The sequence below is a fragment of the Cheilinus undulatus genome, linkage group 18 (genome assembly GCF_018320785.1).
Source record: "Cheilinus undulatus linkage group 18, ASM1832078v1, whole genome shotgun sequence".
Lineage (NCBI taxonomy): Eukaryota > Metazoa > Chordata > Actinopteri > Labriformes > Labridae > Cheilinus > Cheilinus undulatus.
Window position 1 is genome coordinate 43,921,419 of NC_054882.1, and position 27,135 is coordinate 43,948,553.

General features: G+C 42.9%; 1 protein-coding gene across 1 annotated transcript in view; it reads left to right on the forward strand.

The window, feature by feature from the left end:
* gabra2a (gamma-aminobutyric acid type A receptor subunit alpha2a) overlaps positions 1-20,852 on the forward strand; it is a 57,615-nt gene extending 36,763 nt beyond the window's left edge. The window contains exons 4-9 of the mRNA XM_041812777.1: positions 4,050-4,270; positions 5,232-5,314; positions 7,966-8,109; positions 11,989-12,141; positions 20,142-20,344; positions 20,547-20,852. Of these exons, the coding sequence (XP_041668711.1) occupies positions 4,050-4,270; positions 5,232-5,314; positions 7,966-8,109; positions 11,989-12,141; positions 20,142-20,344; positions 20,547-20,852 (1,110 nt within the window). The remainder of the gene's footprint in view (positions 1-4,049; positions 4,271-5,231; positions 5,315-7,965; positions 8,110-11,988; positions 12,142-20,141; positions 20,345-20,546) is intronic.
* Positions 20,853-27,135: the final 6,283 nt, after the last annotated feature.

A 27,135-nucleotide genomic window follows, 5' to 3' on the forward strand; every position in this document is an offset into this window, starting at 1 on the left:
CTGCTGCTTGCTTATGTCATGACTGAAAGTACCGCCCCTCGTCTCTGATTGGTCCTGTCTCTTTCTAACCGGGCCCAAACGGTTCAGACGGGAGCTTTGAAGATGGATTCACCAGTGAGAAACACGGAAACGGGAGAATCCATCTGCTTTGTGAGGTTATGAAGACGTGATTTTTGTGTTAAATAATGACCTTTAACACCAAAACAGTTATAAACAAACTCAGTCCCTCATACAGACATGAACTACTCCCACCAGGCTGTTATGTGTATTTTATATATATTCTGTTATGGTTCTGTTTATTCTGACAGGAGTGAGAGGACTCGCAGCGTCCTGGCTTCGTTCCTCCTCCACAGGTTGTCTCTGGTTCTGATCAGCTGTTGGATATTTGAGCCAATAAAATCCTGGAGATGTAAATCTGCCCAGCAGACATCATTCTTTGGCTTCTGTTTAATGCAGGAAGTGTTTTTGTGGCCATAAGAAAGCGCCAGTTTCTAAAAGATGAACACAAACGAGGTTAGATCCAGATTTCTATGTTGTCTCTAATGGTAACGGTTTCCTCCAACATCCTGATGTTCTCTGGGAAAACCCTGCGACGTCTGTCTCTCACACGCTCACAAACACGGTTTCTTGCCTTAAAAGCTTTCCTCAGTTTTTCCATCACAATCCTAGCCCCCCCCCCCCCCACACACACACACACACACACAAATATTTAAGTGGCACAGAAGCGAGGGGGCAGAAGGATGGAAGTGGTCGTGATCCAGACAGCACCTTCAAAAGCTGCTCTCATGTTTCATTCATGACGTGTCTCCATCAAACTTGCAGCAGATAATTTCACTCCACCACAGCGTCTTTTTTCCTCTGCCTTTGATAGCTGGGCTCTGATAGGCACACACACACACACACGTATCTCCCACGCAGGAACACACACACCTCTTCCCGTTGCCTGATAGACTGAGCGGCCCCCTGCTGCTGCCTCTGCCTCCATGTTTGTGAAGCTTTCTCATTGCTGGATTATTATGTCTGTGTCGCTCTGGCAAACACCGTGAAGGAAAACTAAATCAGTCAGAGCTAATACACCTGCATGTTCCCTGTGTCCAACACTCTCTGTGCCATATTATAAAGCAGAAAGCCCCAATTTTCATCCACAGCTCAGAAAATCCTCCATCTGTGATGTTTTTAGAGGAATAAAAGCAGCAGGAGGACATTTGTTTTTCTGAGACGTGTATGTGGTGGTGAGAGCCTCGCCTCATGACAACAAGGATGCTTTTTAATTGGTGAAATTACACGACAGACAAGAGGCAATCAAGAAACACAAGAACTACCGCTGGGCAGTCATGTTCCTGGTGGGGTCTGCAGACAGATAGAGTCCAGTGGTGAGTCCAGAAGAGGAGCTGAGGGGGTTTAGATGTGGACCACCAACACCTCAGTCCATCCAGAGTGGAAGGAGATCTGTTCAAGCTTTTAAGGAGAAACCTCCATCATCTATCATTCACACTGTTTCTGTGTCATTGTGGATTTTTCTACTGTTTTAAACTGAATTTAAGTTTTTAAAGTCGGTAAAGGTCTGATGATCAGATGGTTCTTAAAGGAACCCTGCATGGTCAGACCAGTTCACCTTATTGGACAGATGTGTCTCTCATATTTATACTGAACTAAAACTCTCTAGATATCTGCATTCTGAGTAAATCTGAGTTTATAAAGCCACCAGGAGGCCTCCGTGTGTTGGTCCGCTCTGGTACTGTGACGTCACTTAGCCGCAGCGCTCCTCGCCGTTCCTCTGCAGTAACCGCTGTCTCAGACTGGCGGCCAGTGTCAGGGCTGACCTCAGAGACGCTGCACGTCTCACACACGGAGAATTTTAAGATTTGAGGTCTCTTCTGCTTTTCCTTGCACCACCAGCGTTTATCGGCCAAACTAGAGAGTAAAATAATAAATACAGATCCATATTTACCCTGTTGTAGCAAATATTGATTCTGCGTGGGTAGAATATGTTTGAAATCAGTTTATGATGAACCAGATGAAGAACTGAAATGTTAATAAAGTTGTTCTCCAAACTTCTATTTATGAAGCTTTCTGTTTCCACGTTTCAGGTAAAGATAAACAGTATAAAACACTTCTGGTTTGGGCTTTTCAAAGTAAAAGCCAGCTTTAGTTTTCTTTGGAGAAACGCCTTTTGTTTGTGCATAATGCTTTTATTTTGAAAAGCTGCCAGCACACTTCCTCTCTACCCTGAATCCAGTCACTGATAGGGAGGTTTACTGAGGTCAAACGTGGAGGAATGACAGAGGGAGACAAACGCAGCTAACTCCTGTCTGCTATGAAGCTGTGATGGGGCGAGTCGTAGCAAAACGTGGAGCAGATTCAAGCAGCTGAACACGCCGCCAGTCTGAAACGGCGGTTACTGCAGAGGAACGGCGAGGAGCGCTCCGGCCAAGTCACGTCACAGTACCAGGACCAAACATGGCGGCCTCCTGGTGGCTTTATAAACTCAGATTTACTCAGAATGCAGGTGTGTAGGATCTGTGGTGTTTTAGTTCAGGATTCATTCAGAGATATCGCTCCGACCAGAGGAACTGTCTGATCCTGCAGGGTCATCTCGCCACATTGTTCTGTGGTGTGCAGTAGTGAATGTTCCCTCTCTGACCTGATCGGGCGTGCTAACCCTAACCCTAACCCTAATGGCTGCCTGTGGAGTTGTCTTACAGTAACAAGCTAACTATAAGCATTAGCCGTGGTTCTACCAGGTAGCACACCTGTTCAGAGGAGGCCCTGAGGCAGTAGGACGCTGTTTGGACACTAGCCGTGTAAATCTGAGCCTTTGGCTTCTTTAATGACAGACATGTCGTCCATCTTTATAGTCAGCGGTAGAGTCTGAAGAGGATCTGGTTCATCATTATTTGATGATGTCCCTGAAAACTCAGACTCCAGCGTGGTCAGCGTTAGAGCTGACTACAGCTCTGGACGTCTCCTGGCTCCATGCAGTTGTGAGTTTTTGCAGTAATGAGGGAGTGAGAGTGAAAGGAGGGCGTTTCCGCTCAGCTGGACGCTCTGACGACCTTGATGATGAAAACCGTGTCTGACATTTTGCCTCGGGGAGCAGCTGGATCTGAGACCGACGGTCCGGTCTGAACGCGGCCAGGTGACGAGCTAAGCCGGGCCGCATTCGCCCTAAAAAAACCTCTGAAGATGGAGCCAACGGGACAACGGGGCAGGGCTGATTAGGAGACAGCGTGTCCCACACTGACATGTCTGCAGTCTGATTTCACAGTCTGAGGAGTATTGATAGTTATTATTCATGTGAGAGAGAGGAGCCACATTAGTAATGCCATGTGCTTTAAAGGCTCCGCCCACCCAAGGACGTAGAAACCTCTGATTCACTAAGAACGGATTACAGCTCAGAAACTTCCTCACTGCTCTTCCTGCTCCGTCTGAGTTCACCCCACACACACACACACACCCCACACACGCACACCCACACACCCCACACACACACACACACACCCCACACACACACACACACCCCACACACACACACACACCCCACACACACACACCCCCACCCCACACACACACACACACACACACAGCGCTCTGATATTCAAAGAGCAGCAGATCCACAGAGTCCTGAGAAACAACACCATCCATGAGTTTCACTGAAAAACTAAAAACTGAATGTTTGAGACACTAAAATCCAGATAATGTGGATCGTGGTGTAACTGGTGAGTCAGTGGACCAATCAGAGAGGCAGCAGGGTCAACCATTGCATCGTTGGTAAAAGAATGTCATAAATATATGAAAATCCCCCTAGCTTTAAAAACGGGTCAGAAACGTGAAAGAACCAATCAGAAGTAGTCCCATGTGGTGGAGAGGCTCTGTCTGAAATATGAAAGAGAGGAGACCGTGTCCCATGTAGGTGAGGGTCACGGCGTATCAGGCTAGCTGACATCTTCAGTGTGAACATCACTGATCTGTAAACTAGTCCACTGAGAAGACGGGTCAAACATCGTCCTCAAAGGAACAGATCTATTTAACCCTTCTCTCTCCCTCAGGAGTACACCGTGGACGTTTTCTTCCGTCAGAGTTGGAAGGACGAGCGACTGAAGTTTCACGGGCCCATGAACACTTTGCCGCTCAACAACCTGATGGCCAGTAAGATCTGGACCCCCGACACCTTCTTCCATAATGGAAAGAAATCTGTGGCCCATAACATGACCATGCCCAACAAGCTGCTGAGGATCATGGAGGACGGGACGCTGCTCTACACCATGAGGTAGCTCCTTTATGCATTTATCTATCTGTATGTCAGCTGACATGAGAACACAACAGCCCTGCCGTTCATACATCCATCTGGCAGCTCTGTTTAATTTTAGTCTTAGTTTTAGTCTTTAGATGAAATGTATTTTAGTTTTAGTCCCATTTTAGTCATTTCTATCCTTTTTAGTTTTAGTCCATAACAGTCCTCACATTTTAGTCTTTACTTTTAGTCCAAGCATTTATCCTCTCTCCTAAATCTGGTACCAAATCATGGTAGTGTGTTCTCTGCCAAACCTGGGGTCCCTGCTTTCTACAGCTGAGAGGCAGAATAGATACAGATGTGTTGATTTTGACAGATTTACCCACAGAGGAGAAATATCACAGATTTAGAATGTCCAACAAAAACTACATTACATTTTAGTCTAGTTTTAGTTATCACAGATTTATTTTTGTTGGTCTAGTTTTTGTCATGAAAAAAGGCTGTCGACGAAGTTAAAACTGTTTATGGAGCTATTATTGTTGCAAAAGTATTTGCAAATGAGTACCAAGATCTGTGCACAAATCTGCAAATGCATAGGCAGGTTTAGAAATGTGTGCACATATCTGCAAATATGTAGACCACTTTGTAATTGTGGACTTAGTTAATTTCAGAAAACTCACTCTTTTTTGGCTTCAAGATGTCAAAATCCTCATCAGTTACAACTGAAATCTGCCTCTCAGCTGGCTGTTATACACTTGTACCACACATGATCCATAAATGTGTACTGAGATCTGTAATAATTATCTGTTCAACCCCAATTATAATCTATATATTAAAAAAAGATCTCTGCACATTATTAATCTAGATAAATGAGATGTAATTGTTGAGAAAACATTCTTATTGCCCTGATTCACAAAGTAAATCATGAGTTTTGAGATTCAGATGTCCATAAATGAAGATTATAAGAACAGCCGTTCATTTTTTGTGTTGATGTCAGGTTGACGGTTCAAGCAGAGTGCCCGATGCACCTGGAGGACTTCCCCATGGACTTTCACTCCTGTCCTCTAAAGTTTGGTAGCTGTGAGTATCACTTCCTCTAAGGTTTGGTGGCTGTGAGTATCACTTCCTCTCTAGTTTGGTGGCTGTGAGTATCACTTCCTCTCTAGTTTGGTAGCTGTGAGTATCACTTCCTCTCTAGTTTGGTAGCTGTGAGTATCACTTCCTCTCTAGTTTGGTGGCTGTGAGTATCACTTCCTCTCTAGTTTGGTAGCTGTGAGTATCACTTCCTCTCTAGTTTGGTGGCTGTGAGTATCACTTCCTCTCTAGTTTGGTGGCTGTGAGTATCACTTCCTCTCTAGTTTGGTAGCTGTGAGTATCACTTCCTCTCTAGTTTGGTGGCTGTGAGTATCACTTCCTCTCTAGTTTGGTAGCTGTGAGTATCACTTCCTCTCTAGTTCGGTAGCTGTGAGTATCACTTCCTCTCTAGTTTGGTAGCTGTGAGTATCACTTGAAATTCATCAGTGAAACAGAAACATCACTTTACTGTTAGTGCAGTAGACTAAAGCAGTGGTTCTCAACGTTGGGGTCGGGACCCCATTGGGGGTTGCAAAACACTGAGATGGGGTCTCCAGGCACCTTAAAAAAAAAAAAAAAAACTTTAAACATTTTTCAAATGACCCTGTTGTCACTTTACACCAATTTTGCCACATTTTTTCCCACCATTTTTAGCCCATTCTTGCCCCCCGTACCCATTTTGTCCATTTTAACCCTTTCCACCACTTTTTTTCTGCCTGTTTTTGCCACTACTAAACAGAAGCTTGCCACTTTCCGCCTATTGTTGGCTCTCATTATTGCAATCATTTACCCCTCTTTACCACTTCTTCTGGCTAGTTTACCTACATTTCACGTCATGATACGCCCTTTTTTGCCAGTCAAACCAGTTTTTCATCCCATTTCACCACATTTCCACCTGTTTTGTTGCCACTTTAATGCCATTTCAGCCACTTTTTATCCCCTTTTACCACCTTAAATGCCTGTTTTGCCACTTTAACCCTTTTTTTGCCATTTTTTATGCTTTTCTTTGCAATTTTATTTTCAATTTTTTACACTTGATAACCATTTCTGCTACTTTTAAAATCCAATCTCACCACCCAGCCACCATTTGCCATACTTAACACATTAAATCCTTTTTTTTTAAGAAAGGAGATTTATATTTTTAAGAGGACTTAACTCTTAACTCTGTAACGGTTTAGTCAAACAGGTCTTGACTCTGGAACGGTTTAGTCAAACAGGTCTTGACTCTGTAACGGTTTAGTCAAACAGGTCTTAACTCTGTAACGGTTTAGTCAAACAGGTCTTGACTCTGTAACGGTTTAGTCAAACAGGTCTTGACTCTGTAACGGTTTAGTCAAACAGGTCTTGACTCTGTAACGGTTTAGTCAAACAGGTCTTGACTCTGGAACGGTTTAGTCAAACAGGTCTTGACTCTGGAACGGTTTAGTCGGGGTGCCAGTCAGAGTCTGTCTGACAATTTACAACCAAACTTTCTTTCTTCACAGGATAAAGACTCTCACTCAGCAGCAGTGAAAATACAAAATAAATAACATCAGCAAAACATTTCAGCGATGCAAAATAATCAAGCAACCCAAGGGAGATTTTTCTTTTTATATTCAACGCAGCCGCAAGAAGAAAAAGACCCAACAAAATAAACCAAACACCAGCGTCTCTCTTCGCCGTTCACACGCCAGAAATAAAACAAACAAACATTTGAGCACTCACGGCACCGCCACTCGGTCAACAGTCGGACTTCAGATGCCACAGGATCAGGATCAGGTCAGGATTCCTGACCAGAGAGGATGAGATGCTCCGTCTGATGAACACACAATAACCCTTCTTCGTCTGACGTGGACCCAGGACTGAAGGATTTACGCACAGTAAGGAATGCAACACGGCGTGAAACGATGGAGACGCAACTATGGCAAGTATCCGGCGTCCTCCTCAGTCTCAGCCAATCAGAGCAGCCTCAGGCAGTCATGCTAATATACTTCCTGGAGGAAAAGTTTGGACAGCGCGGGGAAAACTGGGTGATTGGTGATTGGCGGTGGATGACTCGTGGGTGTGGAGGACTGAACTGGTGATTGCGCACAGGATGGAGGGGGCTGTGTGATGATGACCATGGATGCAGGAACGCTACAACTCATTAAAGTGATCAGACCCTAAAGATAAATAAATCTAGACGTTAGCGATGCTGCATCCTGACAACTGAAGAATGAGATACAGCAACAGAACGGCAGCTTAAGCTTCCTCATGCAGCAGTCTAACAGCAGCTGCTTTAACAGGAAATGCCCTGTATGAACAATCAGAATGAACGACCTCTGACCCTAGAATCTGTTGGAAACATTTGAGATAGTGTAAATGCTCCATCAAAATGTATAATGTAGTCATTTTAATGTTAAAGTACGCATATAAGTGAAAAACATCTACGTATTGTTCCTTTCAAATGTGAGCCTCTTGCCACTTCACAGCTCAGAAGTTAAAAGGTGTTTTCAGCATTAGAACAGGAAGCCAGCGTCTCCTGATGAGTGTGATTCTGGGTGTAGGAGTTGATCTGAGGTGCAGAGGAGGAGCTCAATGATCTCTGTCATTTACGCCTTCATAATCTGCTCGGCTGTGAGACAGTGTGTCATTTATTCTCTGATTATCAGCGTCTCCGCGCTCTCTCTGTCTGTCAGATGCCTACACAAAGGCAGAGGTGACTTATATCTGGACCCGGAACGCCTCCCAGTCTGTGGAAGTGGCCAATGATGGCTCCAGGCTCAACCAGTACGACTTGGTGGGTCAGACTGTGGGGAAGGAGACCATCAAATCCAGCACAGGTGAGACTCAGTGTACATGTCATTAGACTGAGAGGTAAAAAGCAAACACTGTAAAATCTGGTGTATAGACACATGTTTGATTCCTGTTCTTAGATCAAAGAGCTAGCTGGGTTCTTTATCCCACTGCCACATCACACATAACACACAGATGTATGGGACTGAAAACGGCCCTGTCTCTGTGTTATAGCAGCTGTTCAGAGCATGCCGGCCAGTGCTGTCTTATACGCTGTGTGATCAGACACTAACCTGCACTAATTCCACCAGCTGGCCATTCATCCTGATGATAACAGCAGACAGTGATTTCTCTGACAGCTGCTTTTGTAGCAATACCCTCCAAAAATGCACAAGTGAAACAAACAAAGCCAGATGTTGGTCAGCAAGTAAAACCATGAAGACCCACAGTGAGGACACAATTACAGCTAGCAGCTGTAAACATCAGTCTATATCAGCTGTAAATATCAGTCTATAGCAGCTGTAAATATCAGTCTATATCAGCTGTAAATATCAGTCTATATTAGCTGTAAATTTCAGTCTATATCAGCTGTAAATATCAGTCTATATTAGCTGTAAATTTCAGTCTATATCAGCTGTAAATATCAGTCTATAGCAGCTGTAAATATCAGTCTATATCAGCTGTAAATATCAGTCTATATCAGCTGTAAATATCAGTCTATATCAGCTGTAAATATCAGTCTATATCAGCTGTAAATATCAGTCTATATCAGCTGTAAATATCAGTCTATATTAGGTGTAAATATCAGTCTATATCAGCTGTAAATATCATTCTATATCAGCTGTAAATATCAGTCTATATCAGCTGTAAATATCAGTCTATATCAGCTGTAAATATCAGTCTATATCAGCTGTAAATATCAATTATATCAGCTGTAAATATCAGTCTATATCAGCTGTAAATATCAGTCTATATTAGGTGTAAATATCAGTCTATATCAGCTGTAAATATCAGTCTATATCAGCTATAAATATCAGTCTATAACAGCTGTAAATATCAGTCTATATCAGCTGTAAATATCAATTATATCAGCTGTAAATATCAGTCTATATCAGCTGTAAATATCAGTCTATATTAGGTGTAAATATCAGTCTATATCAGCTGTAAATATCAGTCTATATCAGCTGTAAATATCAGTCTATATCAGCTGTAAATATCAGTCTACATCAGCTGTAAATATCAGCCTATATTAGGTGTAAATATCAGTCTATATCAGCTGTAAATATCAGTTATATCAGCTGTAAATATCAGTCTATAGCAGCTGTAAATATCAGTCTATATCAGCTGTAAATATCAGTCTATATCAGCTGTAAATATCAGTCTATATCAGCTGTAAATATCAGTCTATATCAGCTGTAAATATCAGTCTATATCAGCTGTAAATATCAGTCTATATCAGCTGTAAATATCAGTCTATATCAGCTGTAAATATCAGTCTATATCAGCTGTAAATATCAATTATATCAGCTGTAAATATCAGTCTATATCAGCTGTAAATATCAGTTATATCAGCTGTAAATATCAGTCTATATCAGCTGTAAATATCAGTCTATATCAGCTGTAAATATCAGTCTATATCAGCTGTAAATATCAGTCTATATCAGCTGTAAATATCAGTCTATATCAGCTGTAAATATCAGTCTATATCAGCTGTAAATATCAGTCTATATCAGCTGTAAATATCAGTCTATATCAGGTGTAACTATCAGTCTATATCAGCTGTAAATATCAGTCTATATCAGCTGTAAATATCAGTCTATATCAGCTGTAAATATCAGTCTATATCAGCTGTAAATATCAGTCTATATCAGCTGTAAATATCAGTCTATATCAGCTGTAAATATCAATTATATCAGCTGTAAATATCAGTCTATATCAGCTGTAAATATCAGTCTATATTAGGTGTAAATATCAGTCTATATCAGCTGTAAATATCAGTCTATATCAGCTATAAATATCAGTCTATAACAGCTGTAAATATCAGTCTATATCAGCTGTAAATATCAATTATATCAGCTGTAAATATCAGTCTATATCAGCTGTAAATATCAGTCTATATTAGGTGTAAATATCAGTCTATATCAGCTGTAAATATCAGTCTATATCAGCTGTAAATATCAGTCTACATCAGCTGTAAATATCAGCCTATATTAGGTGTAAATATCAGTCTATATCAGCTGTAAATATCAGTCTATATTAGGTGTAACTATCAGTCTATATCAGCTGTAAATATCAGTTATATCAGCTGTAAATATCAGTCTATAGCAGCTGTAAATATCAGTCTATATCAGCTGTAAATATCAGTCTATATCAGCTGTAAATATCAGTCTATATCAGCTGTAAATATCAGTCTATATCAGCTGTAAATATCAGTCTATATCAGCTGTAAATATCAGTCTATATCAGCTGTAAATATCAGTCTATATCAGCTGTAAATATCAGTCTATATCAGCTGTAAATATCAGTCTATATCAGCTGTAAATATCAGTCTATAGCAGCTGTAAATATCAGTCTATATCAGCTGTAAATATCAGTCTATATCAGCTGTAAATATCAGTCTATATCAGCTGTAAATATCAGTCTATATCAGCTGTAAATATCAGTCTATATTAGGTGTAAATATCAGTCTATATCAGCTGTAAATATCAGTCTGTATCAGCTGTAAATATCAGTCTATATCAGCTGTAAATATCAGTCTATATCAGCTGTAAATATCAGCCTATATCAGCTGTAAATATCAATTATATCAGCTGTAAATATCAGTCTATATCAGCTGTAAATATCAGTCTATATCAGCTGTAAATATCAGTCTATATCAGCTGTAAATATCAGTCTATATTAGGTGTAAATATCAGTCTATATCAGCTGTAAATATCAGTCTATATCAGCTGTAAATATCAGTCTATATTAGGTGTAAATATCAGTCTATTTCAGCTGTAATTATCAGGCTAAGTTAGCCAACATGCAGCACACACATGTGGTTTTGAAAGCGGAGCGATCTAGAGGAATTATGTGCACAAGCAACAACCAGCCACCCAGTCTGAAATGGACCCAACAACCGTTGTCAGTGTTACGTTCTAAAGAGTGACCATGTTTACTGGTGACCTTTAGCTGCACGTGGATAACAGCAGGAGTCCTCACCATCTTTTATTATAAAATCAAAAGTAGCTCTTCAGCAATGTCTTTAATGAAAAGTTAACAAAGAAGCATTTAAAATAATGCCTCTTGTTTATGCACTGAACTTTTACATTTTTGTGCTCCATCTTAACCCAAGTCAACCCATGACCTTGTTTGGTGGTGGGTTAGCTAGCTCTTGGAGTGTCTGAACACCTAAAATATATTTACCTATGCAGTGAGAAAGAGGTTAGAGTGAAATGGAGCAGCCCATTGCTGGTGCTTTACAATACTGCAGTGTGAAAACAAAACAGCACAAAGTAAAAATGCATCAGCTGATCATGTGAATGGAAACAACGCAAATAAGCTATAGCCATGAAACCCCCCTAAGAAGCTGGCCAGTGTTTGCAAAGACACATCATCATCTGACGATGAGCTGGTCATTAAGAGAGACGATGGATACACCACTGCATGTTGGCATGTTTTCCTCTGAGTCTGGATAAAACAGAGGAGGGTATCCCAGAGTTTACTGCATCAAAGGGGAACATGGAGCCAGAAAAACAATCCAGCGACTATGAAACAAACCAAACTGCTTTGGACTGAAGTAAAAAAAGAGGAGTTTGTTCCACCAGGATCAGTTAGAATAATCAATAAATCATGAGATTTGATTTCTATCTTCTCTGTTATGATGATTTCATTACACAAACACATACCACCGCCGTCACCTTAACATTGATCCTCCTCCTCCGCAGGTGAATACACGGTGATGATGGCTCACTTCCACCTAAAGAGGAAGATCGGATACTTTGTCATCCAGACGTACCTGCCCTGTATCATGACCGTCATCCTCTCACAGGTCTCCTTCTGGCTCAACAGGGAATCCGTCCCAGCTCGAACTGTCTTTGGTGAGTTTCAACAATTCAAACTTTATTTAAACTTTTTATTAAGAGCATAAAGACGTCTATCCAACACCATCCTTCACTGCATTTGTTTAACCTTTTTACGCTTTAGGCTTTCATTCCTATTGGAATAAGATGTTTCCTATTTTTCTTTTTTGAACATGGAAAAATATCCATCAGGAAAGTTATTCTCCTTGGTTTATCAGCTGTAAATATCAGTCTATATCAGCTGTAAATATCAGTCTATATCAGCTGTAAATATCAGTCTATATCAGCTGTAAATATCAGTCTATATCAGCTGTAAATATCAGTCTATAACAGCTGTAAATATCAGTCTATAACAGCTGTAAATATCAGTCTATAACAGCTGTAAATATCAGTCTATATCAGCTGTAAATATCAGTCTATATCAGCTGTAAATATCAGTCTATATCAGCTGTAAATATCAGTCTATAACAGCTGTAAATATCAGTCTATAACAGCTGTAAATATCAGTCTATAACAGCTGTAAATATCAGTCTATAACAGCTGTAAATATCAGTCTATATCAGCTGTAAATATCAGTCTATATCAGCTGTAAATATCAGTCTATATCAGCTGTAAATATCAGTCTATATCAGCTGTAAATATCAGTCTATATCAGCTGTAAATATCAGATTTTGATCTGACATCATGAAGGTGAGTGGTGCTTGCAGGTGAATAGCTGCCTCCTTTAAAGATGTCCTGTCTGATATAAGCTGATATTTTCTTTCTGAAGTTTCTGCACGGAGAAAAGCTCATTTATCTCATTTATATTTGATCCAAATGTTAGGAAATATTACAGTGAAAGGTACAATGGTGATTCTTTGGGATGAAAACATGGAAGTGGAGAGGAGTGTGTGCAGGTTTAAGTATGTTTGTGTGTATGTTGGGAGGTGTGTGTGGGGTGTGTGTGTGGGGTGTGGGGTGTGTTTGTGTGTGTGTTGTGTGTTTGTGTGTACATCACGGGTAAGAAACATCAAAAGGAAAGCACATTATCCTCTTAGCGTGGGTATTGATGTGTTCACTGTGTGATAGAAAGCTATTAAACATGACCTGCAGCACAGATACGTGTGTGTGTGAGAGTGTTCACCATCTGACTTGTGTCATAACCCTGATGCTGGCCTGCAGTATCTCTTCATGTCCCGTCTCCACGTTTACTCCTGCTTTTCTAATGTCTGATTTTCACCAGGAAGCTTTGAAACGCCACCAAAACCACCATTTCAGTCCTCTTTTCAACACTCCCACCAATAACTCATCCAAACAAAGAGAGAAATGAAATGAAATGTGTTAATCCTACTGTTACAGCAGCATTTATGCAAGCTGGAAAGTTGAAATGTTTTAAACAAGAGGTGTGAACCTTTCAATATCTCACGGTACAATTTGATTCAGGATCATTTTTCAATTCAAATTCAAAACACATTCCTTATTTTCAGATAAAGAGGAGATTATTTCAGCATGTACTCCAGTGTGCTGTGCGTTTTTATTTGACAGTTAAAACCTTAACCACATGTGTTCAGGATGATCAGCTGTTAGCCGACATCAGTGGCAGCTGCTAACGATGGAAACAGGAAACCTAAATCAGAGATGGCAGCCATGTGTGCTGTAAATACTTCAGCATAGATCAGATGTTCGGGCTTATGAAAGAAAAGTATTTATCAATAACTAAAGAAATCAAAAGTCTTCAGTGTTGATGCTGTAGGAGAGCAGGTGTTGTGGTGAAACAGGTGACCGTGTTGACTGGTGACTTTAAACTGAAAGCGTTCTGTCTGTGTTATGTCTGTTATATAGCAGACATTACTTTAGTGAGAAACTAGACAACGGAGCTCTGAAGGGTTTTGACATCGTAGACAAACACAGACATCGGACGTCTGGCTAGTTAGCATGGCGACTAGATAATCCCTAACACCGACACAGACCATAGCTAATTTATCGTCCCTGTCTGTCAGCAGATGTGGGCTGTTTTTATTCCAGGTGTTTATGTACAATGATAACTATAACGTGAGATTTTAGGCTACATCCATGCTAGCAGAGTTAGCACAGTTAGCACACACACCTCCTCTAACCTGGGAGTGTAGAATCTGTGCTGAGTCATCCTGAACACTTCTTTACTGACAACTTTATAAAACTGAACAAAACATTAGATAAAGCAGACGAAACCGTCTGCCAACAGAGAAAGCTTGTCCTCCATTAAAACATTCTAACGCAGCTAACGTAGCTAATGCTAAAGGTAACAAAGCTACATAAGCTATGTAGTTAATGTCACTTGAGACTGGAACATTTATACAGCTTTGAAAATCTCCTAAACCCATCGTCTACTCACACCAAATACCAACATAGCCAAACTTAAAGAAGCTACATTAGCTACATTAGGTACTTAAGCAACATAGCTATGTAGCTATGTCATCAACCTAGCTACTTTTCAAGTACCCTAGTTTGCTTAAACTCTCAATGCTAAAGCTAACGTAGCAACATTGGCCTACCTGGTAATGTTTACAATGTAGCTAGCGTAGCTAGGTTAGCTTTAGCTAAAGCTAACAGCAGCAGTGAGCCTCTGTTTGCATAAAATGGGTCTGAACATAATTGAACCCCCTTTCCTCTTTTAGTTAAAGGTTCCTTAGTCTGTGATGTTTACAGGATATTATTTCATATTTGCTGATGCTACACTTTTGTTAATAAAGCTAAACCTAAAAAAAACTCTTCTGGAACACAAACACCTTCACAGGTAAACGACATGAATCATGTTAGAGTAGGTTAACCCTAACCCTGAATCATGTTAGAGTAGGTTAACCCTAACCCTGAATCATGTTAGAGTAGGTTAACCCTAACCCTGAATCATGTTAGAGTAGGTTAACCCTAACCCTGAATCATGTTAGAGTAGTTTAACCCTAACCCTAACATTAGGGGGTAGTTTAACCCTAACCCTGAATCATGTTAGAGTAGGTTAACCCTAACCCTGACTCATGTTAGAGTAGGTTAACCCTAACCCTGAATCATGTTAGGGTAGGTTAACCCTAACCCTGAATCATGTTAGAGTAGTTTAACCCTAACCCTGAATCATGTTAGGGTACGTTAACCCTAACCCTAACATTAGGGGGTAGGTTAACCCTAACCCTGAATCATGTTAGAGTAGGTTAACCCTAACCCTGAATCATGTTAGAGTAGGTTAACCCTAACCCTGAATCATGTTAGAGTAGGTTAACCCTAACCCTGAATCATGTTAGGGTAGGTTAACCCTAACCCTGAATCATGTTAGAGTAGTTTAACCCTAACCCTAACATTAGGGGGTAGTTTAACCCTAACCCTGAATCATGTTAGAGTAGGTTAACCCTAACCCTGACTCATGTTAGAGTAGGTTAACCCTAACCCTGAATCATGTTAGGGTAGGTTAACCCTAACCCTGAATCATGTTAGAGTAGTTTAACCCTAACCCTGAATCATGTTAGGGTACGTTAACCCTAACCCTAACATTAGGGGGTAGGTTAACCCTAACCCTGAATCATGTTAGAGTAGGTTAACCCTAACCCTGAATCATGTTAGAGTAGTTTAACCCTAACCCTAACATTAGGGGGTAGGTTAACCCTAACCCTGAATCATGTTAGAGTAGGTTAACCCTAACCCTGAATCATGTTAGGGTAGGTTAACCCTAACCCTGAATCATGTTAGGGTAGGTTAACCCTAACCCTGAATCATGTTAGCGTAGGTTAACCCTAACCCTGAATCATGTTAGGGTAGGTTAACCCTAACCCTGAATCATGTTAGAGTAGTTTAACCCTAACCCTGAATCATGTTAGGGTACGTTAACCCTAATCCTAACATTAGGGGGTAGGTTAACCCTAACCCTGAATCATGTTAGAGTAGGTTAACCCTAACCCTGAATCATGTTAGCGTAGGTTAACCCTAACCCTAAGGATGTTAGGGTAGGTTAACCCTTACCCTGAATCATGTCAGGGTAGGTTAACCCTAACCCTGAATCATGTTAGAGTAGGTTAACCCTAACCCTGAATGATGTCAGGGTAGGTTAACCCTAACCCTGAATCATGTTAGGGTAGGTTAACCCAAACCCTGAATCATGTTAGGGTAGGGTGACCCTAACCCTGAATGATATCAGGGTAGGTTAACCGTAACCCTGAATGATATCAGGGTAGGTTAACCGTAACCCTGAATCATGTCAGGGTAGGTTAACCCTAACCCTGAATGATATCAGGGTAGGTTAACCGTAACCCTGAATCATGTCAGGGTAGGTTAACCCTAACCCTGAATCATGTCAGGGTAGGTTAACCCTAACCCTGAATGATATTAGGGTAGGTTAACCGTAACCCTGAATCATGTCAGGGTAGGGTGACCCCAACCCTGAATCATGTCAGGGTAGGTTTACCCTAACCCTGAATGATGTCAGGGTAGGTTAACCCTAATCCTGAATCATGTCAGGGTAGGTTAACCCTAACCCTAACATTAGGAGGTAGGTTAACCCTAACCCTGAATGATGTCAGGGTAGGTTAACCCTAACCCTAACATTAGGGGGTAGGTTAACCCTTTTCCTGAATCATGTCAGGGTAGGTTAACCCTAACCCTGAATGATGTCAGGGTAGGTTCACCCTGACCCTGAATGATGTTAGGGTAGGTTAACCCTAACCCTAACATTAGGGGGTAGGTTAACCCTTTTCCTGAATCATGTCAGGGTAGGTTAACCCTAACCCTGAATCATGTCAGGGTAGGTTAACCGTAACCCTGAATCATGTTAGGGTAGGTTAACCCTAACCCTGAATGATGTCAGGGTAGGTTAACCCTAACCCTAACATTAGGAGGTAGGTTAACCCTAACCCTGAATGATGTTAGAGTAGGTTAACCCTAACCCTGAATCATGTTAGGGTAGGTTAACCCTAACCCTGAATCATGTTAGGGTAGGTTAACCCTAACCCTGAATCATGTTAGGGTAGGTTAACCCTAACCCTAAGGATGTTAGGGTAGGTTAACCCTTACCCTGAATCATGTTAGGGTAGGTTAACCCTAACCCTAAGGATGTCAGGGTAGGTTAACCCTTACCCTGAATGATGTTAGGGTAGGTTAACCCTAACCCTAACATTAGGAGGTAGGTTAACCGTAACCCTGAATCATGTCAGGGTAGGTTAACCCTAACCCTGAATCATGTTAGGGTAGGTTAACCCTAACTCTGAATTATGTCAGGGTAGGTTAACCCTAACCCTGAATGATATCAGTGTAGGTTAACCGTAACCCTGAATCATGTCAGGGTAGGGTGACCCTAACCCTGAATGATATCAGGGTAGGTTAACCGTAACCCTGAATGATATCAGGGTAGGTTAACCGTAACCCTGAATCATGTCAGGGTAGGTTAACCCTAACCCTGAATGATATCAGGGTAGGTTAACCGTAACCCTGAATCATGTCAGGGTAGGTTAACCCTAACCCTGAATGATATCAGGGTAGGTTAACTGTAACCCTGAATCATGTCAGGGTAGGGTGACCCCAACCCTGAATCATGTCAGGGTAGGTTCACCCTAACCCTGAATGATGTCAGGGTAGGTTAACCCTAATCCTGAATCATGTCAGGGTAGGTTAACCGTAACTCTGAATCATGTTAGGGTAGGTTAACCCTAACCCTGAATCATGTTAGGGTAGGTTAACCCTAACCCTAACATTAGGAGGTAGGTTAACCCTAACCCTGAATGATGTCAGGGTAGGTTAACCCTAACCCTAACATTAGGAGGTAGGTTAACCGTAACCCTGAATCATGTCAGGGTAGGTTAACCCTAACCCTGAATCATGTTAGGGTAGGTTAACCCTAACCCTAACATTAGGGGGTAGGTTAACCCTAACCCTAACATTAGGAGGTAGGTTAACCCTAACCCTGAATCATGTTAGAGTAGGTTCACCCTGACCCTAAGAGTGTTAGGGTAGGTTAACCCTAACCCTAAGGATGTTAGGGTAGGTTAACCCTAACCCTGAATCATGTCAGGGTAGGTTAACCCTAACCCCGAATCTTGTCAGGGTAGGTTAACCCTAACCCCGAATCTTGTCAGGGTAGGTTAACCGTAACCCCGAATCATGTTAGGGTAGGTTAACCCTAACCCCGAATCATGTTAGGGTAGGTTAACCCTAACCCTGAATCATGTCAGGGTAGGTTAACCCTAACCCCGAATCTTGTCAGGGTAGGTTAACCGTAACCCCGAATCATGTTAGGGTAGGTTAACCCTAACCCCGAATCATGTTAGGGTAGGTTAACCCTAACCCTGAATCATGTCAGGGTAGGTTAACCCTAACCCCGAATCTTGTCAGGGTAGGTTAACCGTAACCCCGAATCATGTTAGGGTAGGTTAACCCTAACCCTGAATCATGTTAGGGTAGGTTAACCCTAACCCTGAATCATGTCAGGGTAGGTTAACCCTAACCCCGAATCATGTCAGGGTAGGTTAACTGTAACCCTGAATGATGTCAGGGTAGGTTAACCCTAACCCTGAATCATGTTAGAGTAGGTTAACCCTAACCCTGAATCATGTCAGGGTAGGTTAACCGTAACCCTGAATCATGTCAGGGTAGGGTAACCGTAACCCTGAATCATGTCAGGGTAGGTTAACCCTAACCCTGAATCATGTCAGGGTAGGTTAACCCTAACCCTGTCCTGACAGAGGTGGCGTTAGACAGAGGAAGCGTCATTCTCTGCCGGCCTCTCCATGCTGTCCCTGTGATCCCAACAGACCAGAACATATGGACAGATTCTCATCAAACTCTGCTAAACTATTCATGCTGATGAGAGGATGTGCTCACCAGATTCTAGAGGTCAAAGGTCAGAGTTAAAGGTCATGGTCCCATATTTATCCCTTTGTCTCCAGACTATTTTATTCATAGAATATTTAGAACACTTAACTGGATTTTCTTCAAACTTTGAGATTTGAGATTTATTTATTTTTCTAAAAATGGGACATATGCATTAATGGACATTTACATGTAAATACATGGGATTATAGCCCGATGGCTAATTTCCATCCCCAGTCCCATTAGCAGGTTGGTGTAAACACATAGAACAAAAAATAAACATCAGTAATAGGAATAAAACACACACAGCGTATTAAAAGACAAGCAGCATACATGAACTGTGGACAAACTAAAGGACATACAGTCTGATATAAGGACAGGCTGGGAGTTGGGGAACCTTAGTAATTATTCACAGTGAATTAAAAAGGGCTAGTGCTAAATAAAGTGCATGGTGCTAGCTGCATATTTCACAGAGCCAGAATTATTGCACAGAAATATAAAGTACATGTTGTTTTGCACATTTCCCTGCTGACCAAGATTATAAAGTACCGTGTGGAATGTAAGACTGGACGATGCCCACAGCACACGGTTGCTCATGCAGACGTATGAGTAGATATTGCTCCAGAAAAAGCATACATAGATGTATTTATGTGGACAATTATAGATGGTGCCCCAACACACTGAGCCATTAGGAATACATAATAAATACAACATTAGACACAGTTATGAGCACAGCAGCCATGCTCTAAGGTGGTTAGAGAAGGACGTCAGGGTCAGGAGTTCACGTACTGTGCTTGGTATTTGGTTCCAGGTCTGGGACGCCAAAATGAGAACACTGCTTGACCAGAGGCACTTTTTTGAAATGCTAACGCAGTCACCTCCAAGGCCTGCTCTGGTTCATCTACTTTGCAAAGATGTTGTTGACTCAAAGATGAACTAATCGCATTTTGGGGTCATAGGTCGAGGTCATGTGTGCATGATCTCCTGCATGTAGAAACAAAAATGCTTTGAGGGATTTTCTGAACGGATAAGATTCCTGAGAGACCAGCAGGTCCAGCAGGCCCCTGGCTTTCTGTTCTTGTGTGAAACTTTAAGTGGCCCTGATGTTTCTGGAAGATTCATGAAGACAGGCCTGTGAGAGTTCTCAGTTTCTCTCCTTTCTGCACCTTTCTTGAACGCATCCTCGTGAGGTTCTCTGTCCTCTGTCCTTTCAGGTGTGACTACAGTCCTCACCATGACCACCCTGAGTATCAGCGCTCGTAACTCCCTTCCTAAAGTGGCCTACGCTACAGCCATGGACTGGTTCATCGCTGTGTGCTACGCCTTCGTCTTCTCTGCACTCATCGAGTTCGCTACCGTGAACTACTTCACCAAGAGAGGCTGGGCCTGGGATGGGAAGAGTGTCGTCACTGACAAGGTAGGGCTGGATGACACTCCTCTAACAGTGCTCAGGAAAGATGGCGTTCTGGTTACTAGTGATCACATGGTTAGAGAGAATGGCTCCTATTGGTGGACATTTTTGCCCCACGACAGCTAAGTTACTGAACACATGTAGATAACTCTGCATTAAAGGAAACCCCTTTAAAGGTAGTCTGAACCTGAGTTTATCCTCCCTACAGAAAAAAGAAGCGGCCATCATGAAGAAGAACAATGCGTACGCTGTCGCCGTGGCTAACTACGCTCCCAACATCACCAAAGATTCCACGCTGCCCACCATCTCCAAGTGCGCTCTGAACGACTCCAACAAGAACATGTCGGAGCAAACGAAGCCCGAGCAGAACAAGAAAACCTTCAACAGCGTCAGTAAGATCGACCGCATCTCCCGCATCATGTTCCCCGTGCTGTTCGGGAGCTTTAACCTGGTCTACTGGGCCACCTACCTGAACAGAGAGCCCGTCATCAAAGACCTGGAGCCCGCCAAATGAACTGGACAGACTCACATCCACATGGCCCAGTCAGAACTCTGTCATCTGTTGGTTTGTCACCATGAAGCCGTTTACGTGTACGGACAATCCCGCCCTCTTTTCTGACCCAGGTTTCAGTCAGACCCTCTCCAGTAACTGGCCTGTAGTATTCATCACGGATGACATCATATTTACAAACATGTTTGAGTCAACAACCATCAGCATCACTCAGACATCCACAACACCAACTCCTACAAAGCTGGGGCGCTGCTCAAAAAAAACAAAAGAATGATTTTTTAATGTCATAAACTCATTTTCTTGACAGTAGAGCAGAAACCAGAATTAACCAGATGTTAAAACTGAGACTTTTACACTTTTATGGCAAACATTATCAATCAAACTTCATTTATATAGCAGCTTTCAAACAAATTAAGAATATGATGGCAGCAACACATCTCAAAAAAGCAGGGACAGTTCCATATTAACCATTTAGTAGCTGTTTTTTAGGAACAGTCTGAAAATGTTGGGGAAGTGAAGAGTTGTCTGACTTTTAAGAGAGGAGTGTTGTCCCATTCTGGTCAGATGTAGGATTCTAGCTGCTCAACTGTCCAGGGATCTTTGCTGGATTTTTCCTTTCATAAGACTCCAAATGTTTTTATTGGTGAAAGGTCTGGACTGCAGGCAGACCAGTTCAGGACCCGGACTCTCGTCCTGTGAAGCCATGCTGTTGTGATGGATGTGGTCTGTGGTCTAGCATGGTCCTGCTGACAGAGACGTTGTCTGGATGGGAGCATATGTGTCTCTAAAAGCTCTCTCTCCTTTCCAGATGTTAGAGCTGCCCACGCCATAGGCACTAATGCAACCCCATACATCAGAGACGCAGGCTTTAGACCTGAGCCAGGAGAACCAGCTGGATGCTCCAGATCCTCTTTAGTCCACAGGGCACCCTCAGTCTATTTTACATGAGTTTGATCCCATGGTACTGATCTGTTTCCAGTTGCTCCTCCAGCTGTTTTCATTAGTACCACTTACTTTTCCAGCCTTTTGTTGCCCTGTCCTCTTTTTTAAAGATGTGTTGCTGCCGTCAAATGTAAACATAGCTAATATTTGTCATTAAATTGTAAAATGTCTCAGTTTCCATATCTGATATGTTGTATTGTGAACAAAATATGGGTTTGTAAGGTTTGAAACTTTCACTAAGTGTCCCAACTTTTCTGGAATTGGGGTTATAAAAAAAGCTTTTCCTTGTATTCATAGTGATTTCTTTAAAAGTTTCAAAAGAAAAAATGTCAGACTTTCAATGTTTGTTAAAGGGCAGAAAACTTTATTATCACTGAAGTGAAACAAAAGAAACAAACTCATTTAAATCCATGTACAGAAGGACCTTCTCCTCCATATCACTCACTGAGCTCTTTTTGCCCTCCATGCCTTTGGGCAGGTCATGTGACTGAAGCTAAAAATAGATCATTTTCATTATCACAGTGAATTTACTCCTTATGTTTTGGGGTTTATATCTAGAAATCAGAGGTTTATCTGGTCTTGATGGGTAAATGTGGCTTTCTTGGGGGTGATGATTTATTTTTGAGTAGAAACTAAGCTTACACACATTCATGTTCATGTAGAGCCCAGAGTGAAGCTTTGATGAACAGATCCGGTGTGGATCATATCAGTAAGGCATTCGTTCAAACCCAGACTAACGGTCTAAACCAGGTTAAACACAGAAAGGTTCAGGTTCCAGCATCAGTAGCAGCATCCTAATATGTAGCAATAATATGATCGTTCGTTTTTAGGCTGTTCAAACCAACAGCTAGTGCTGGCAGAGACATGGGTTCAAAGTTAAAGAGCAACTTCTAGGTTACTTCTTTAAAATATGAACTCTTGAATGTGCTGAGAATGGCCGATAAGTCTAAATACATCCCTGCAAGACGTAGAGTCAGAAAAGGACAAGGTGGCCTTAGTCCAGCTCGTTTTCTCTTCCATGGCTCGTATCTCTCCTGGTCCAGCGCTCGTTCTTTTCTCCTGAAGCCCAGTTCAGACCAAAGCCTCACCACAGGAGTTCAAACACACAACCGATGGCAGGGTTCTGAAAACGGGTCACTCCACGCTGCTGGAGCTGGAGGAGACAATTTAGCGACGAGCCACTGCTTCACTTTCTACTTCCACTTCTCATGCCGGTCCTGCAGCTGCATGTAGCCTGTAGACTATTTTACCTCTGAGCTCAGAGAAAATCAGTCTGCTTTTGTCTCAGAGGTGGAAAAAACTAAAACGAGAGGACTTTGGATCCATCTGTGGGTGCTTCAGTGGAAAACCAGAGAGTTCATGCTCATGTATTTCATCAGCTTTCTCATCTGTTGTCAGTAATTCCAAGTTTGAGTCCGATTGTCTTTTACAGCAGTGGGTACCCTGGGTACTGGTCTACCTTCAGACCCACCACAGGTTCCATGCTTACAAATCTCTGATATTTGTCCATCATTTGGATCTATTGAATAAAAATGTTTCTATTTGGATCCCAGTTAGAAATATAACTGAAGATATTAAAGAAAATGCATTAAATAAAGAGTAAAAAGTACTAGAATATTCCTGAAAGTTACGGGGAAAATCCCAGATAAAATCCACTGAACTTTACAAGAAACTTGCAGCTGAGTTATACATGAAATCAGATCACTGTAGGAAGATTTATGGAGATAAAACAGTAACTATGGCGAGGCTGTGATGGTGTGAGCTGAAAGTGAGACGCCACACAGACGTCACGCAGCAAACATGCACCTGGTCCTGCATCAAACCGTCCCATAAAACCAGAATCTTTGGTCTGAACTCGGCCTTAAAGACTCCTGTTAACAAGTCTGTTGTTTATCCACAAGTCAGGCATTTAGGTCCTTGTTTATTCCAGCTCAACATCCAAAATCAGCCCCCCCATGTTATGTCACATACCAGTGTTGATTTTTGCTGCAAATAGAAAAGAAATCTCCAGAAGTCATTGTCGAGTACCAATCCATGTTTGCTGACAGTAGATTTGAGCCATTGTGCTGCACATTGGTTACCATGGGTTTGGTCCTCAACCTACAAGCTGCTCTTTAAGAAGATAGTCCACAGTTTAGACTCAGAGAGGTGGAGTTGTACCTGTGGATAACTAATAGGTTTACCACATACAGTCAGAACAATCCTTCATGGAGAAGCTGGGGTTTAGTTGGAATAACTGAGCAAAGAAACTCTGCAGATGGGGGACAAGAAACCCGGACTATCCAACATGTCAAACATTTCATTCCAAGGCTCTGCAGCCAGTTTAAGCCACTGAAATGTTTCTCATTTCTAAGATCTGGCCCACTGGTTAATAAAAATAAAGTTTTTATACTGTATACAGATTTGAAGTTGAAGGAATGAGAATGAAAAAGAAAAGGCTTCAGGTGCCACAGGTCTGATGGTCCAGACTGAAACTCAACAAACCTGTGGATACCTACGGCCGATATTTACCGCCTATATGTCAGCAGTAAGCTGGCAGGCCGGATAGACTGTTTCACATTCATCTGAGAAACCTCCAATATAAAGTGTCTGGGAAGGGCAGGACTTGTCAAAGAATTCTTGGAAGGTGATTGGGTGAGCATTCTGTCATTATGGGCCAATCAGAGAGATGTAAGCTCAGCAGTAAGGCACTGTCCTCGTTCACCACCGGTGGAGCTTGTTGGGGGATAAAACTCATGCCGAGGCTGGTCAGGAGAAGAGCTGAAGTATCTTTTCAGCGTGGTCAGAACCAAGAATGTGGTCCAGTGCAGATAAAAGCGTTGCTAGAATCTAGCTACATCTGAGCTACATGCTACATAAGTGGCAGCCATTATTAGTGGCTCCCAGCACAGTTTAACCCCACCCCACTCTCCTCAGATAACTCTGATTGGTCAGACCAGACCAGGCACTGGTGGTTAAGATTGTAACATTGCCTGATGACATACGTGGAATCTGGCCAGTTCTGCTTGTTGGTGGTTTTAGTGGTTTTAGTGGTTTTAGTAGTAAATAGCAGCAGAAATGTTCAGAGCTGCTGACCCTGGTAGATATCTGCTCTGATGCTGAAATCATCGCATGTCATCCCATAAATACAGCCCACAGCTGTCAATGAGAGCTAAAATCTGCAGTGATTTCTGTCAGCCAGTCTGCAGCCATGCACAGATGAACCTCAGTGTAGGACTGGAGCTTCTAACAGAGGCTGAGCTGATATCTACTGCTCAGACTGCAGGGTTAGGGTCAGAACCGCCTCAGACCACCTCAGACTGCAGGGTTAGGGTCAGGACCACCTCAGACCACCTCAGACTGCAGGGTTAGGGTCAGGACCACCTCAGACCACCTCAGACTGCAGGGTTAGGGTCAGAACCGCCTCAGACCACCTCAGACTGCAGGGTTAGGGTCAGAACCGCCTCAGACCGCCTCAGACTGCAGGGTTAGGGTCAGGACCGCCTCAGACCGCCTCAGACTGCAGGGTTAGGGTCAGGACCGCTTCAGACCGCCTCATGAAGACAAACTCTCACTGAGAGAAAAATCAAAGTCATGGCAGTGCTTACCCAAGGATCCATTCTCTCTGCTTACTTCTACAGAAACACTAAATCTAAATGTGATGGTTTATAGTTATTGGTGGATTTGGAGTTCACCAAGTTATTGATAGGAAAACTCCATCTTTTTCCTACACACCAAGACCACTCTGAGACCTCACTGAGACCACTATGAGACCACTCTGAGACCAGACTGAGACCACACTGAGACCTCACTGAGACCTCACTGAGACCACACTGAGACCTCACTGAGACCACACTGAGACCTCACTGAGACCACACTGAGACCTCACTGAGACCACACTGAGACCACACTGAGACCACACTGAGACCTCACTGAGACCACACTGAGACCTCACTGAGACCACACTGAGACCACACTGAGACCACTCTGAGACCTCACTGAGACCACTATGAGACCACACTGAGACCACACTGAGACCACACTGAGACCACACTGAGACCACACTGAGACCTCACTGAGACCTCACTGAGACCACACTGAGACCTCACTGAGACCACTATGAGACCACACTGAGACCACACTGAGACCTCACTGAGACCACACTGAGACCTCACTGAGACCACACTGAGACCACACTGAGACCTCACTGAGACCACACTGAGACCACTCTGAGACCTCACTGAGACCTCACTGAGACCACACTGAGACCACACTGAGACCTCACTGAGACCTCACTGAGACCACACTGAGACCACACTGAGACCACACTGAGACCTCACTGAGACCACACTGAGACCACTCTGAGACCAGACTGAGACCACACTGAGACCTCACTGAGACCTCACTGAGACCACACTGAGACCTCACTGAGACCACTCTGAGACCTCACTGAGACCACTATGAGACCACACTGAGACCTCACTGAGACCACTCTGAGACCACACTGAGACCACTCTGAGACCACACTGAGACCTCACTGAGACCACTCTGAGACCACACTGAGACCTCACTGAGACCACACTGAGACCACTCTGAGACCTCACTGAGACCACTATGAGACCACACTGAGACCACACTGAGACCACTCTGAGACCTCACTGAGACCACACTGAGACCACACTGAGACCTCACTGAGACCACACTGAGACCACACTGAGACCACACTGAGACCACACTGAGACCTCACTGAGACCACACTGAGACCACACTGAGACCTCACTGAGACCACACTGAGACCACACTGAGACCACTCTGAGACCTCACTGAGACCACACTGAGACCACACTGAGACCTCACTGAGACCACACTGAGACCACACTGAGACCACACTGAGACCACTCTGAGACCTCACTGAGACCACACTGAGACCACACTGAGACCACTCAGAGACCACACTGAGACCACACTGAGACCACTCTGAGACCTCACTGAGACCAGACTGAGACCACACTGAGACCTCACTGAGACCACACTGAGACCAGTCTGAGACCACACTGAGACCACACTGAGACCACACTGAGACCACACTGAGACCACACTGAGACCTCACTGAGACCACACTGAGACCAGTCTGAGACCACACTGAGACCACACTGAGACCACTCTGAGACCACACTGAGACCACACTGAGACCACACTGAGACCAGTCTGAGACCAGACTGAGACCACTCTGAGACCACACTGAGACCACACTGAGACCACACTGAGACCACTCTGAGACCACACTGAGACCACACTGAGACCACACTGAGACCACTCTGAGACCACACTGAGACCACACTGAGACCACACTGAGACCTCACTG